The 16,051-nt window shown below is 46.1% G+C and overlaps 1 protein-coding gene across 11 annotated transcripts in view; it reads left to right on the forward strand.

Annotated features, from left to right (window-relative positions):
* MAP7 (microtubule associated protein 7) overlaps positions 1-16,051 on the forward strand; it is a 194,355-nt gene that overhangs the window by 121,391 nt on the left and 56,913 nt on the right. For all 11 annotated transcript variants that reach the window (XM_070073524.1, XM_070073527.1, XM_070073528.1 and 8 more), the window contains one exon: positions 3,133-3,210. In XM_070073524.1, coding sequence (XP_069929625.1) covers positions 3,133-3,210 — 78 coding nt within the window. The remainder of the gene's footprint in view (positions 1-3,132; positions 3,211-16,051) is intronic.

Genomic DNA, 16,051 nt, shown 5'->3' on the forward strand with positions numbered 1-16,051 from the left:
TCATAGAAGTTATCTATCATATACACAGTAGTTGTTAAATATGAATCCGGCTGGACTGGGTCTGAAAAAGCCTTGTGCACGGGAGTTGATTTTCCTGATCATCAGGAGTGTTCTATAGTAGTAGAGTGACCAGACTTTTGGGTTTGTGCAGGAGAGTTCAGGGTTGTGAACGGCATTGCACACGGAATATCACTGGCATTCTCTCTCACTCTTTAAAGTGCCCAGTTTGGATGATCACCCTACATGTTATCATCATAGATTTAGGTTGAATGCAGAGAGCAACTGCAAGCTTATTTACACCAAAAACCTGTTGCTTTTGAAATTTTTTTTTTTTTTTTTTTTTTTTTTTTTGCCACTGAGAGAATCAGCAGCTTTATTTTATTCTGATAATGTTAGATCCAGTGGGAAACCATGTGGATGTAATGGTATTTTCTAAACCTTGATTTTGTTCCAGGAGGGAAAAAATGTGGGATGGAAATGAAAAGGAAGGCAGCAAATTATAGAAAATTATCTATTTACTTAGAATTATTCAGTTGTATTTTTTTGCCTTTTTGAAGATCAATTTTTATAAATTTTTACTTATTAAAACTAAGAAACAAACTTTAATTATTTGAGAGAGAGAGAAAGAGAGGCATGCCTGCAACACCCAGGGCTGGACCAGGCCAAAACTAGGAGCCAGGAATTCACTGTGTATACTGGTGACTGTAACCCAAGTACTTGACCTGTTAGCTCCCAGGTTGTGCAATAGTAGGAAGATGGAATCAGAAGCAGAGCCAAGGGCTCAGTGCTGTGGCATAGTAAGTAAAGCCAGTAGCAGCACCAGCATCCCATATGGGTATCAGTTCGAGTCCCAGCCACTCCACTTCCAATCCTGCTCCCTGCTAATACACCTGGGAGAGCAGTGAAAAATAGCCCTAATCTTTGAGCCCTTGTGGGAAATTGGGAAGAAGCTCCTGGTCCCTGGCTCTGGATCAGCCCAACTCCAGCCATTGCAGCCATTAGGGGAATGAACCAGTGGATGGAAAATTCTCTCTTTGTCTCTGCCTTTCTCTCTCTCTGCCTCTGTAGCTCTGCCTTTCAAATAAATAAATTAAACCCAGGCGCTGGCCAGCACCGTGGCTCACTAGGCTAATCCTCCACCTGGGGCGCCAGCACACCGGTTTCTAGTTCCGGTCGGGGAGCCGGATTCTGTCCCAGTTGCTCCTCTTCCAGGCCAGCTCTCTGCTGTGGCCCGGGTGTGCAGTGGAGGCCCAAGCACTTGGGCCCTGCACCCACATAGGAAACCAGGAGAAGCACCTGGCTCCTGGCTTCAGATCAGCGCGGTGCGCTGGCTGCAGCGGCCATTGGAGAGTGAACCAAGGGCAAAAGGAAGACCTTTCTCCCTGTCTCTCTCTCTCTCTCACTGTCCGCTCTGCCTGTCAAAAAATAAATTCAGGTGCTGCAGTTTGGGATGTAGGTATCGAAAGAGGCATCCTACCTGCTAGACAGACGCTCAGCTTGATGTTGCATGGATTCATTCCCTCCTCCAAAGGGGAACCATGGGAACTGTTGCAGCTCTAAGCATTTGCAGTGATTAATTGCTCTATTTGTGCAGCACTGTGTACAACCTTGTTTCTTATATATTACATTACCAGACAGAATGCAATTTGTTTATGTGAAGAGCAGGGTGTCATTTTAGTACAAGGAAAACTAAACCTGATCATTATCATTTTGTTTCTATATGGCTTGTGACTGCAGTTGTGTGCTGGACACATGCACTCATGGCATCATCCCAAATCCTCCCAGGACCAACAACCCCCAGCCAGGTGTCCCTAGCCCCATCATTTGAGCATATTAGGTACTGTGACTTCTGGGCCTTTGCACTTGGCTTCTGTGGAATATATGCACAGCTAGCTCCCTCCCTTCTGTCTGGTATTTACATATCAAAGTTACTGTCACAGGAGACCCTTGAGACTCTCTAAAAACCCTGAACTGCTATATCTCAGTCTAGCACTCTTTGTATTTTCTGTCCCCCTCTTTTCCTTTTTTTTTTTTTTAAAGATTTTATTTTATTTATTTGACAGGTAGAGTTACAGATAGTGAGAGAGAGAGACAGAAAGGTCTTCCTTCCAATGGTTCACCCCCCAAATGGCTGCAATGGCCGGAGCTGCGCCGATCCAAAGCCAGTAGCCAGGAGCTTCTTCCTGGTCTCTCACATGGGTGCAGGGGCCCAAGCACCCAGGCCGTCCTCCACTACTATCCCGTGTCACAGCAGGGAGCCGGACTGGAAGAGGAACAACTAGGACCAGAACCGGCGCCCATATGGGATGCTGGCACCTCAGGCGGAGGATTAACTTAGTGCGCCACAGCGCCAGGCCCTCTCTCCCCCACTTCAACCTATAGATTTTATTTCTCCATTCCATTTTTCCACAAGTAGAATGTGGACTCCATGAGGGCCCAGGATTTAGCTGATGGCCTCTTTTCAGTGTACAGGACAGTGCCCAGCCTTTGGTGGATGTTTAGAATGTCCTGAAGGGACAAACTGATTCACTGGGCGTTACGTGCCAAGCACTATACTAATAGCACCCATTGTCGTAATTATGATGTAAGATAGGTTCTGTTTTATATTCACTTTACAGGTAAGAAATGCAGACTTGCATCATAGCTTGAGATGTAGGCAGGCGAATGACTTGGCCAAATTCACATAACAAGTGAGTGACAGAACAGAAACCAAAGTCACGTCCGTCTGCCTCCAACACCAGGCTCCTCATCTCCCACTGCTAAACAGCCACTCAGCACTAATTCACTTCCTTAGGATTCCATGTGTTAGCGAGAAACAGGCTTAGTAAAGCATAAAGACAACAGTAATTCAATAGCTTTGGAACATAAAAGATCTTTTATGTTATTCGATGCAAATACCCCCATAGACACCATTTTGTTATGTGTATCTGTAATCCTTTTAAATAGAAAATGCTTGCAAATTCTCAGGCAGGTTGTAGTAACACAGTTATTGTGACTGGAGTCACATGTACTTATTGTTGTAGGACATGCAGTAATATTTCATTCATCACATTTATTGGACAAAAGGACATTTAGCCATGCATAGCTGTTTTTTTCTTCTAATCTTACTCGTGTTCTTCATCTCCTTTTCAGACCCCCCACCAGTGCTTCGGGTTGATGACCGGCAGCGGCTGGCCCGGGAGCGTCGCGAGGAGCGGGACAAGCAGCTAGGTACCCGAAGCGCTCGTTTGATCATTCAGGGTCGCTCTTACTGAAATGTGGCTTTTCTGCCTTGAGGACCAAAGGGGTGGCACTGTAGTGACTGCGCTGTCCTGCATATCTTTATGAATTAAGCAGGTGACTCGGGAAGTAGAGTTTAGTAGGTCATAGAAATGTCGAGCCAAGTTTGAAGTATTCACCAGGTCCAGCCCCTGGAGTAGGATCGTTTTGACGATTTGTTTTGTAGTCACAGTTGCCTGTGGCACTGGAGAGAACATGCGTGTCTGAGCGAAGGGGCGCTGCAGCTTACGTGTAAAGACAGCAAACGCCAGTTTCTTTGTGTGAGCCTTCCTAAATCTGTGTACTGCAAGGGCACTTGCTAGGGCGCTTACTGCCTTCCACATTAAAACACTGCTAGAGTTGAGTTTGTGGACAGATGCTTGCCTCGTGCTGCCAGGAAAAGCGAGAGACCCATTACCCTACTGTCTGATTTTTCTCGTTACCTGAAGCCCAGGGAAAAGCTTAGCAGCTCCAGTGTTTGCCTATATTCTCCAGGAAAGCTGAGTCATCGCACTAACTACCAGGAAGCAGAGATCAGAACACTCAGAGGTTGAACAGTCACCGCCTTCTAGAACAGCAGGCAAGGAGGCTGGTGCCAGCTCCTCCCTTGCTTTCATGTGAAGTCCATTTATGCAAAGTTGCTAACAAGGGATCCTCTCTTTATGTGCTTTGAAAAGATAAAATGCTTGCTCAGCATGCCTCCGTCTCCAGAGAGTGTCTAAGCATTTTGAAACTATGACCAACTTAGGGCATCAGAATCTTCTCAGTGAATGGCCTCTAGCTGTTTTGAAGTTCTGCACTTTTTTTTTTTTTTTTTTTTTTTTTTTTTTTTTTTTTGACAGGCAGAGTGGACAGTGAGAGAGAGAGACAGAGAGAGAAAGGTCTTCCTTTGCCATTGGTTCACCCTCCAATGGCCGCCGCTGCAGCCGGCGCACCGCGCTGATCCTGGCAGGAGCCAGGAGCCAGGTGCTTTTCCTGGTCTCCCATGGGGTGCAGGGCCCAAGCACCTGGGCCATCCTCCACTGCACTCCCTGGCCATAGCAGAGAGCTGGCCTGGAAGAGGGGCAACCGGGACAGAATCCGGCGCCCCAACCGGGACTAGAACCCAGTGTGCCGGCGCCGCAAGGTGGAGGATTAGCCTATTGAGCCACGGCGCCGGCTCGAAGTTCTGCACTTTCTAACAGTTACTGTGTGATTTGGAGGATGCGGCCTCTTTTATGGCACATCCTTTTTCTGTTATTCAAGAGCTCAAATCTGTGAAATTTACAGAAAGCTCGTTTTCAAAAGTCTGATGTCCTTGTTTAAATTCTTTCAACACATGCCTGTTTCTGTCTCCTGACATAATGACCAGAGGAAGTCTTTTCTTTTGCCACAAGGTCTTTTTTTAGACGCAAATGGAGCACACTCGGCTGCTCTTCTGTACCTTGCTTCCCCACCCTCCCACCCCACCCCCTCCCCCAGGGCCCCAACAGACTTCCTGCAGGCAGGCGGGTTCCTGAAGAGCCGGCTGAGTGTGGCCATCTGGGCTCCCCGCAGCCAGCACTCCCTGGTGAGGCTGATTTGACAAATGGAGCAGAACTAAGCAAGAGGGAGAAGATAGCTCCTGAAATAAGAGGAGACTCCAGATGGGCGGAAGTAAGGAACGGATACAGCAGTGCCACCACATCCCCAGTGAATGCCTGGAACCGAGACAGTAGGGAGCCCCTTAATTTAATGCCTCTGGTGCCTTATCACGCTCTGTGGCCATAGCTTTTGTGGTTTGAAGTGCAACAGCAAGAGCAGCACGCATTTCTTTTCCTTCTTCATAGTTACTCAGATAGGAGATTTTTCTTGCTGTAGATCCTAGCAGCCTTGGCCTGCTGAGTTTTTTCTTTCCTTAAGTGGAGTATTTGGACCTTTTCACTTGAAGGCAGCACTTTCCAGCTCCTCTTCAACATACCCAAATTCACAGCCTCACTCATGTTGTAGTTGGGGTCGTCACTAAGTAAAAAAAAAAGTCAGGCATGGTATTTGAACACAAGCACTGTGATACTGTGATGTTTGACCTAATAACCAGTGACTACTTAGTGACTAACAAGTAGGTAGCATGTACGGGCTGATTCACATCTCAGGTGGAACAGAGAGAGCGCTGTCATCATGCTACCCAAAACATATGAATTATTTCTGGAGTTTTCCATTTAATATTTTTGAACCATGGTTGACTGCAGGTAACCAAAGCTTTGGAAAAAACACGTGATAGGTAGGGAAAGACCAGTGTTGTGTTCTGTGGTAGCTGTCATTTGCACCCTGTTTTTGTATCCAGCCAAGGATCTGCTTTGTGTTCTCTCAGAAATCTCCATCCCATCGTAGTTGGACAGGCCCCCACTGTTAGAGGTTGGTGGACTCTTGTCGGCTGGAAGAGAAGGCATTCAGTAAGATGAGGAGGCTACTCCTTCATGGTTTAATTGTGAATAGCTTTTATATATTTAACTCAGGCGTTTAAGTTTCTTTATCTTTCAAAGCTAAGCATTACTATATTTCTGTGGAAAGCTAACATGCTGGTCAAAGAAGCACTTTGAGCCTGCAAGTTCTCCCTGATTACTTTCTGTGTTGAGTGGTCAGACTTTATTTTTAATGGTTGCAGTGCACACTTTCATATATATGGGTCTGTTTTTAAGATTTATTTGAAAGGCATAGTTAGAGAGGGAGAGACAGAGGGAGAGGAAGAGAGAGAGAGACAGGTAGAGGGGGGAAGAGAGATCGTTCTTCCATCCACTGGTTCACTACCCAATTGGACACCATGGCTGGGGCTGGGCCAAGCCAAAGCCAGGAGTCAGGAATTTCTTCTGACCTCCCACATGGGTACAGGGACCCAAGGACTTGACCGTGGGCTCTTCTGCTTTCTCAGGCACATTAGCAGGGAGCTGGATTGGAAGTGGAGCAGCTGGAACTTGAACCAGTGCCCATATAGGATGCCAGCATTGGCAGGCAGTGACCTAACCTGCCACGCCACAACACCAGTCCCCAGACTTTTTTCTTAAAATACAGCACTGCTTCAGGTCATTTTGATGGCACAGAATATGACTTATTAATTTCTATATTCAGAAACCTTATTTGCAAGTTACTGTATTGAAAAAGTTATTAAAAACCATGACTGTCTGACACCCAACCCGAGGGCCAGCTGCTGTGTACTGTGAGGCAGGTAAGCAGACAACAGTTATGGCAGGACAGCAGTGTGACATGTATGCTGTGAACAAGCGTGCATAGGGGACATCAAGGGCCTGCCTGTGTCGGGTGCCACCTGAGTTCCCAAATAGAGAATGACCAAGAGTCTCCAGAGGGAGAGAAGAGACAGGGACTTTACAGCAGTGATGCAAGGACAAGTGGACAAAAGGTATTTGCTAAGAGACCCAACCTGCTATATGGGTCAAAGTACTTTGCAGATGATTCTGTTAATCTATTATCACAGCTTTGCTTCTTTGGTGAGCCATGATATACAGTTTTTCTCTTTAATTTTACTCTATCATATTAAATATCCTATTTTTAAATTATGATCTTATCTCGCACCTGACCTACTACCCATACACTGTGCTTTGCACAAAGAAGCTATGACAGCAGTGAACTATCTTTTTTTAAAAAGGAAAAAATATTTTAAATCATTGTCACATATTATAAAATCTTTGAGGCATGTTTAATTTGAAAACAAAAAATGTTTAAATTTTTTCAATTAAAAAAATTGGGACCGGCGGCACTGGCACACCGGGTTCTAATCCCGGTCGGGGCGCCAGATTCTGTCCCGGTTGCCTCTCTTTCAGGCCAGCTCTCTGCTGTGGCCAGGGAGTGCAGTGGAGGATGGCCCAAGTGCTTGGGCCCTGCACCCCATGGGAGACCAGGAGAAGTACCTGGCTCCTGCCATCGGATCAGCGCGGTGTGCCGGCCGCAGGGTGCCGGCCGCGGTGGCCATTGGAGGGTGAACCAATGGCAAAGGAAGACCTTTCTCTCTCTCTCTGTCTCACTATCTACTCTGCCTGTCAAAAAAATTTAAAAAAAAATAAAAATTAAAAAAAAAAAAATTGGGGCGCTGGTGCCGTGGCTCACTTGGTTTATCCTCCGCCTGCAGCGCCAGCATCCCATATGGGCGCTGGGTTCTAGTTCCAGTCGCTCCTCTTCCAGTCCAGCTCTCTGCTGTGGCCTGGAAAGCAGTGGAGGATGGCCCAGGTGTTTGGACCCCTGCACTCGCATGGGAGACCAGGGAGAAGCACCTGGATCCTGGCTTCGGCTCAACACAGCGCTGGCAATGGTGGCCATTTGGGGAGTGAACCAACAGAGAGAGGACCTTTCTCTCTGTGTCTCTGTCTCACTGTCTATAACTCTAGCAGTCAAATAAATTAAAAAAAAATTGGAAACCATTTAATAAATTCTGCCAAACCTAGGTTTTAAATGAATGTCAAGTCAGATTGATCGTTTATTGTTGCATATAGGTTAAAATTAACATTAAGGAAGAGGACATTTTGCCTCATGGTTAGGATTCCTGCGAACCACGTCAGAAGGTCTGGGTTTGAGTTCAGGCTCTGGCTCCTGATTGCAGCTCCCCATCAGTAAAGACCCAGGGAGGCAGCAGTGGTGGCTCAAGTAATTGGGTCCCTGCCACCCATCTGGGAGACCTGAACTGAAGCCAAAGGTGAGGCTGGGAGCTTTGTGGGCATCCGGGGAGTGAACCAGCAGATGGGAATGTGCTCACGTGTGTTTGTTCTTTTTTCTCTCTTTCTCCCTCTCTCTCTCGCCGACTCCCTACCTCTCAGATTAAAACAACAATATATTGAAATCATTAAAGATCTTTATTTAATCCATATATTCTAATATAATCTTTCTTGAATGCATATGTTCTAAAAAGCAAGGTCAGGACCGGGAGAGTAAAGGTCTGATTTGGTTTTGGTGGAGTGGCTTGTTTGTACTGTGTTGCAAACAAGAAGAACCTATTAATACCTTCCTGTGGTTGAAATCTCGGAGTCCTGCATGCTTTATTAGCTTTCTGGGAGGATTGTGTCATGTGGTTTGCTCTTTCTACATTACCCTTTGATTGCTCAGATAAAATCAGGTATAATTCTTCATGTATGAGACTATTCTTTCAGTCTAGGTAGACTCTGAAAGCTTTGTTTTTCTCCCTTAAAAGCTTTCTAAGTGGTCTCAACCACTCTATTCCATCTGATTCTGTTCCATCCTGATTTCTGCATCTCTTTCACTCTCTCTCCTCTAAGCTTTAATTTTGTTTTTTCTGGGGGATGGGACTGAGCATCTCATTTGTTGCCATGGGTTCAATGCTCATTTTTCAAGGATACGGATTCCACTGTTCCAGCTACTCCTAAGGCTGTAGATGTTTCCCTGTGATCTGATGCTCAGCTAGTATGGAACTAACTTGTTCACTGTCTTCCACTCCAAAACTGACTCATCTGGGCCCCAGAATTGTTGTATTTCAGCCACCTTTGGCATGTCTAAGGCTGCTAGAGGCACAGGATTCTTTCTGGCAACCTGCATTGGTCCCATAATCTTCTGTAGAGTAAAGCAGGCCCAATAATGCCCCACTCCCACCCTACCTGTAGGGTCATTTGTAGCTGGCAGTGATCGGTCTGGGCTCAGCCTGCTCCTGTCACTGGCGCTTCCACAGCATCTGGCGCACTGTGTAGGTGGAAGATGGCCTATTCCATCCCAAGTCCTATTAGTCATAAGACTAAAGGTGACTCCACCTTTAAATAAATGTTATTCACGCCTTTACATTTGCCACCTCTGCCATCATCCGAGTCTAGGCCTCAATATTTATATCTCAATCCCTGAAATTCCCCTCTCCAGCTGTGGCTCACAGCACTTTCCTGGGAAGTCTTCGGAACCTTTCTCCCTTTGTCAGTTCTACCTTTTTCTCCCCATATACTTCATTTTGCACAGCTGTTTTGTATTTGAAATTTTTTTTTCTATTTAGATTTTGCATAACTCCCTGATTATTTATACTTTAAGTTTCTAACAGATATGATCATGGTCTCTAGTTCATTGTGCCCCAGTACCTGACACAGTGCGAAATATAAAATAGATGTGTAGTAACCATTTGCCAACCTTCCTCACCCTGCAATCTTCAGTGACGTAGTAATGATGATGATAGATGTTTATTGAACACTAGGAGGCATCAGGCAATGTCCCAAACACTTCATTATGTTTGATTACATTGAGTAGCCAATTAGCATGTCAGTTGTGTTTTTATTGTGTGGACCTGTCATTATTAGTAATATAGCATATGCAATGCCATGCCATTCATTTTATTTTTAAAATGCAATGATTCTTTAAGGAGGTAAATGAGAGAATTTTGAAAGAAAGAATTGATAGTTAATAGTCTCCTTTTTTTGAGTATTTGCCACATTAGCTATCTGAGAGCATGTTTTAGGCATGTGTGGGACAACCGAGAGCCACGTGAAAATTCCTCAACAGCTGATAGTAGAGAGAGAACCTGGCGCGTTAGGTAAATGATGGATTTTTCAAGGTTTGGGAGCTGCATGTATTATCCCCCTCTCACACGGGGAAAAAGCTGTTCTACCTCCTCATGGAAGGACAGGGCAGTGGTCCTGTGTTGACCCCCATTTGACACAGAATATAAAGGGTAAAATGCAAGCACGAGTAGGGATTTGGACATCTTTTTTGAGAAACTTTATGGCATTTATTGGTTGTTAACCTTTGACCCCATTAAGAAAAATCCTGTCAGTATGACCTTGGACTAGACACTGGTGACTAATTTTCTTTCCAAAACCATTACAGGGACCAGAGCACATAGAATTTCTGTTCACAGCACAAATTTTGACCCTACATATCTTAAAATAAAGCTAGCCTCCCTTGCCCTTGTTAGCGATTTTTGTATTAATTCATGTGTTTATTCAGCTAATATTTAACATGTGGTTAGTATTGAGCTAGAGATGTCAGGAATAGTGAAGTGAAAAAGATAAATTTCAGCCGGCACCGCTGCTCAATAGGCTAATCCTCCGCCTAGCGGCACCGGCACACCGGGTTCTGGTCCTGGTCGGGGCGCCAGATTCTGTCCCAGTTGCCCCTCTTCCAGGCCAGCTCTCTGCTGTGGCCCGGGAAGGCAGTGGAGGATGGCTCAAGTGCTTGGGCCTGCACCCCATGGGAGACCAGGAAAAGCACCTGGCTCCTGCCTTCGGATCAGCGTGGTGCGCCGGCCGCAGCGCACTGGCCACGGCGGCCATTGGAGGGTGAACCAACGGCAAAGGAAGACCTTTCTCTCTGTCTCTCTCACTGTCCACTCTGCCTGTAAAAACAAAAAAAAAAAAAAAAAAGAAAAGAAAAAGATAAATTTCATAACTTCCTGGAATTTGTAACAAGCAAGGGAGTAAGATAATAAACAAAGATTACATATTAGCCAAAACCTGTTTCCCATAACATCTCATAACTAATCCATCAACAGATACTCTTGGCTCAACTGTCAAAATCTATCCAGAATGTAACCACTTCTCGCTCACTACCAGGAATGTTGTCAACTTGATCCCAGCCACCAAAATCTCTCACCCAGATACCACCATAGTCTCCCAGCCTGTGTCCCTTGTTTCCCCAGTTAAATCATGGCCCTCCGTGCCTCTGCCCCCGAACTGTCTAATGTCTTCCATCTCACTTGGGGTAGAAGTCAAAATCGTTCCCTCCCTGATAGAACAAGGATGTAAGCCTCAGTTCATTGCCCAAAGAGATAAACATTGAATCTCAATTGGGTTTCACACCCTATTGCCTTCATACCCCACCCACCATGGCCACCTGAAAGACCAGTTCCAGGAATTCCCTTCCACCTGCTGCCCCCTACCCACAACCCCACCCTTGGCCCTCCAAAAATATACAGGGCCCGGCCCCTGGGGAGTCAGAGCCTTCTGCCATGTGCTCCATCAGTGTGCACATAGGCAGGCGGTCACCCACCTCTGTTTATTTTCTCTGAATAATTTTGGTCTGGCTGTAAATTCGTACACTGCCTCCTCTCTGTTCTGCACCTCTTTTCCTAACATTTTGGTGCCCTGTGTGAGGAGGCACCTGTAAGATCGTCACAAAACACACCAAACACTGGAGTAAGGGGAAGGGTTTATTGGGGAAAACGCAGCAGGCCGGAGGGAAAGGGTGAGGAAGGAAAAAGAGAGAGGGAGGAGACAGGGGAGCAAGAGAGGGGAAGACGAGAGCGAGAAGAGAGAGGAGCCGAGAGAGAACAGAGAGAAGAGAGAGTGAGCAAGAGAGAGAGAGAAGAGTGGGAGGGAGAGAGCACGAGCGCGTGTGCAAGCGAGCCAGGAGACCTGTGTTCAGGAACAGGACCTTTTAAAACTTTGCTGAAGGGCGGACAGGGAAGCAGAAGCAGCGAATCCCATTAGGATGAGGGTGGAGCTTGACACCAGTGGTTGGGCCATGTGGCCACCTGGCTTCCAACAATGGCTGTGGGGGCTAGAGCCTAGGATGGTGTCAGGGTATAGATCGTGCCATAGATAAGATTGTGCCATTTTCCTAACAGCACCAATCTGCAACTCTTTCCTAACACTTCTTTTGCTGTCTCTGCTCCAGCCACACCAGCTGCTTTGAGGCTGCTTCCCCACCCCAGGCACGCTCCTGATTCAGAGCCCTACACCTTTCACTGTGCCTGAGGTGTTTCCTGAGGCTCCCCGGTGGTTCCTTCCCTCTCCTGCAGGCGTTGTGTACAGGCCTTCTTCTAGGTGAGGACTTCCCCCACCTCCTGGTGCAAATCTGCAGCTCTCTCACACCAGACGCCCTTTGTTTTCTCCCTGGATCTCTTATTTTGTGTATTTGTTTATTTCCCGTTGCTCCCACTAGAATATATGCTCCACAAGGAAGGGGATTTGTGGGTTTCTTTGGTTTCTTTTCATTTCTGTAATCCAGTATGCAGAAAATGTTGACATATAGTCTAAATTCATCGATTACTTGTTGGATGTGAAATCAACAGTAATTCCATACACTTTAATGAAAATAGAGATGAATGCAGCAGGCTTGCAGATTAGTTAAAACATTACCAAATTATCATGTAATAACTGCCCTTATAATAGTTAAGTCCCTGAAGTATTAATTCTTTATCATTTTCTCAGATGAACAAGAAGACATAATTTTTGGATAATTGTGTGCCTTAAGTCCCTTTACTTTTCATGTGTTATAAAACTATTAGTCCTGCAATATGTTGATAAGAAAGAACAGGAGAATATCTAAGGGCTGTTTATCAGCCAAACATACCTGTGTTTGGGAAGACACCAGTGAGTTTGAAGTATTCATTATGTCTCATTTTTGTTTGAGTGCCTTGGCACATAGTCGACACTCTGTTGTCATTTTCTGACATCAAGATCTTTATGTGAATAAACTCACATTCCCAACTGGGACTATCTGAGCTGTAATCATGTTAGATTACATGAAAGATTATCATACAATGTATAAGGGACTGACAGAAATTTGCATTTATGAAACGTTCATTCACTCATACTGGATTTTGTGGCTGTGTTCAAAGCTGTAAAAGAGATGCACATAATATAGAATTTTTGGAAGAACAAGATATCATAAAAAGGATTTTTTAAAAAAAGATTTATTTTATTTATTTATTTGAAAAGCAGAGTTACAGAGAGAGGTAGAGAAAGAAAGAAAGGTCTTCCATCTGCTGGTTAACTCCCTAGATGTCCACAACGGCCGAAGCTGCGTCAGTCCGAAGCCAGGAGCCAGGAGCTTCTTCCAGGTCTCCCATGTGGGCCCAAGGACTTGAGTCATCTTCTGCTGCTTTCCCAGGCCATAGCAGAGAGCTTGATTGGAAGAGGAGTAGCTGGGACTCTAACCGGCGCCCATATGGGATGCTGGCACTTCAGGCTAGGGCTTTAACCCACTGCGCCACAGCGCCGGCCCCATAAAAAGGATTTTAACCTTTGAACAAACTCCAATTCAATTCTATTTGAGTTTTTTCACCATGTAACTTCACCAGACTTCCTTTTACCCTTCCATTCTTAGCTTTCTTTTTTTGTTCTGCCCACTCCCCCGCCTCCTTTCCTAATCTCATTGTGTTATCAACTCAGGGTCAGCAGTATTAATACATATGTATAGTCAGGAGGTGAATGATCATTGCAACCCAATTTAGAATGTCTCAGAAATGCTGATAGGCAAGTTATTAATTAGTAAGCAATCCATAATACTGTGCCAGATTAGAGTCATACTTCACATGATTTGATTAGAGCAATAATTGGTTTTGGCCAAGGGTTTTCCTCTTTGGAGACCATCCACAAAAACAAGGCTTTAGGGAGAGCAGTCTTTTCTAATCCTCATTTCAGTTGGGTACACTTGGGCAGATCCCTGGTCACTCTCAGCATCCAGGTCTCCTAATGTCATGACTTGATAAATATAGCGTGCCAAAGCTCTGGGGCTGGCAGACAGCTTACGGCCAGCCGAGGAATCCAACTGCCCCATTGTGGGAGGAACAGGGACAGAAGCACATACCAGAGCAGCTGTATCATAAATCAGGCCCGGGACGGGAAAGAAGACATGCTTGTTGCCGCGTGGATTAGCTAAGCAGAACATGAAGCCTTAACGTGACGTGATTCACCATGACCAAGTAGCCACTGTAATTTTTGCTCCCAGACTGACTTTGAGTTTCAGGGTAAAGATGAAAACCTAAAAAGATGGAGTGTTATAAACAGATGGTGATAAAGATTAAGAGTGATGTCAGCAGACCAGGGGCCAGTGCCTCCCAGGCAAGAGGAGGAGCTGCAGTGGAAGGTGTGGCCCTGCCCCTTTGAGCACTGTGGCTCCTTGTTTGCGTCCTGGTTTGAGTTCCAGCTCCACCACCGCATACCTGGTGTGAGACACCAGGTAGGTGACTTCACTTCTGTGTGCCTCAGACTGCTCACAGGGAAGTCAGTTTAACAGCGGTGTCTGCCCCACAGAGTGGCTGCGAGGATAATGCCTGCAAATTGCTTAGTGTCAGCACAAAGTGAGAGCCGATGCCATCTCACCCTGAAGGGGGTGACAAAGCCAGGCGTGGGAGCCCCATGATTCCACAAATCCTGACTTAGAGCTTCGACTGGGAACCCTGATGTTTCTGAGCAGAGATAGAGGGTCACCACGATGGGCTCAGTAAGGCAGCAGTAACCCATGACGGGGAGAAGTGGGTTACAGCTGAGACTGTCAAATAGAGATTCTGAGGCTGATCACTGGTCTGTAAAACTCTGTTACTTTAGAGGGGACTCAGTGCTCCTTTTCTGCTTATCCTGAGGATAAGAAGTCTTTTTGTTTTGCTTTCTTATCTCAAAAGCCATTCATCCCACACATAGGGATGCTTTTTTTTTTTTTTTAAGAAATATTTTATTTATTTGAAAGTCGAGTTACACAGAGAGAGAAGGAGAGGCAGAGAGAGAGAGAGAGAGAGAGAGAGAGAGAGAGAGTCTTCCATTCTCTGCTTCACTCTCCAATTGACCACAATAGCCAGAGCTGCGCCGATCAGGAGCCAGGAGCTTCCTCTGGGTCTCCCACCTGGATCAGAAGTGGAGCAGCCAGGACTCGAACCAGGCCCCCATGGGATGCTGGCACTGCAGGTGGCGGCTTTACCCGCCATGCCACAGCACTGGCCCAGGCTCTTGAAGCTCTTGACTGTCCCCAGGTATAAACTCTCACCTCAGCAGAGCTCCAGGGCTTAGTGCCCAGGAAGGAAGGCGAAGTAGGCAGGTGGAGTAGAAGTCCTCAGGGACAGAAGGGCTCTGAGTGCCCTCCAGGGTCACAGTCCCTGCCAGCCAGTTAGTGAAGGTAGGAGTATTTACAATGACAACTTGAGAAGACTGAATTACCCAGAAGGCCCACTTCGCTTGGATGTCACTCACTCCTTTAACTCCTTAGTTAGTTTTCTCATTAAGCCTGTTTTAACCATCTGTTAAATGAGACCTTGTGATTAAACAGAACTCACAAACGTGGAAAGCAGAGTTGTTACAAGTGGAGTGTAAATCCTATGGTGGCTGTCTGAATGGCATGATTACAGCATCATTGTTGTGATCACCAGGAATAGCTCCTAAGAGGAAGAGGTCCTAGGACTTGAAAGATAATACAAGTTTGTCGGCCAGCGCTGCAGCTCACTTGGCTAATCCTCTGCCTGCAGCGCCGACACCCCGTGTTTTAGTCCTGGTTGGGGCGCCGGATTCTGTCCTGGTTGCTCCTCTTCCAGTCCAGCTCTCTGCTGTGGCCCAGGAAGGCAGTGGAGGATGGCCCAAGTCCTTGGGCCATGCACCCGCATGGGAGACCAAAAGGAAGCACCTGGCTCCTGGCTTTGGATCGGCGCAGCATGCCGGCCATAGCTGCCATTTGAGGGGTAAACCAACAGAAGGAAGACCTTTCTCTCTGTCTCTCTCTCTCTCATTGTCTAACTCTGCCTGACCCCCCCCCCCCAAAAAAAAAAAAAGTTTGTCATGCAGGACAAAGTATTTGGACAGAGGGTAGCATGTGTACAGATGCATGTTTAGGTAGCCAGTCTAAGAGCTCAGACAGGGAAGTGGTGGAGGAACTAGCAGGTTTTCAAGATTTGGTTTTTGAGGAAGATGTCTCAGAGTAATGAGTAGGACATATTTGAAGAGGTAAAAGATGAAACATCAGAAAAAAGTAAAAAGGGTTGGCCTTGTGCAGCAGGTTAAGTCACCGCTTGGTAGTCCCTAGAATCAAATTCTGCCTCTAATGCCAATCCAGCTTCCTGCTAGTGTGGCTGGGAGGTAGCAGATGATAGTCCAAGTATTTGAGTTTTTGCCCTGCACATGAGAGACCTGGATGG

This window comes from Oryctolagus cuniculus, chromosome 5 (genome assembly GCF_964237555.1).
Source record: "Oryctolagus cuniculus chromosome 5, mOryCun1.1, whole genome shotgun sequence".
Lineage (NCBI taxonomy): Eukaryota > Metazoa > Chordata > Mammalia > Lagomorpha > Leporidae > Oryctolagus > Oryctolagus cuniculus.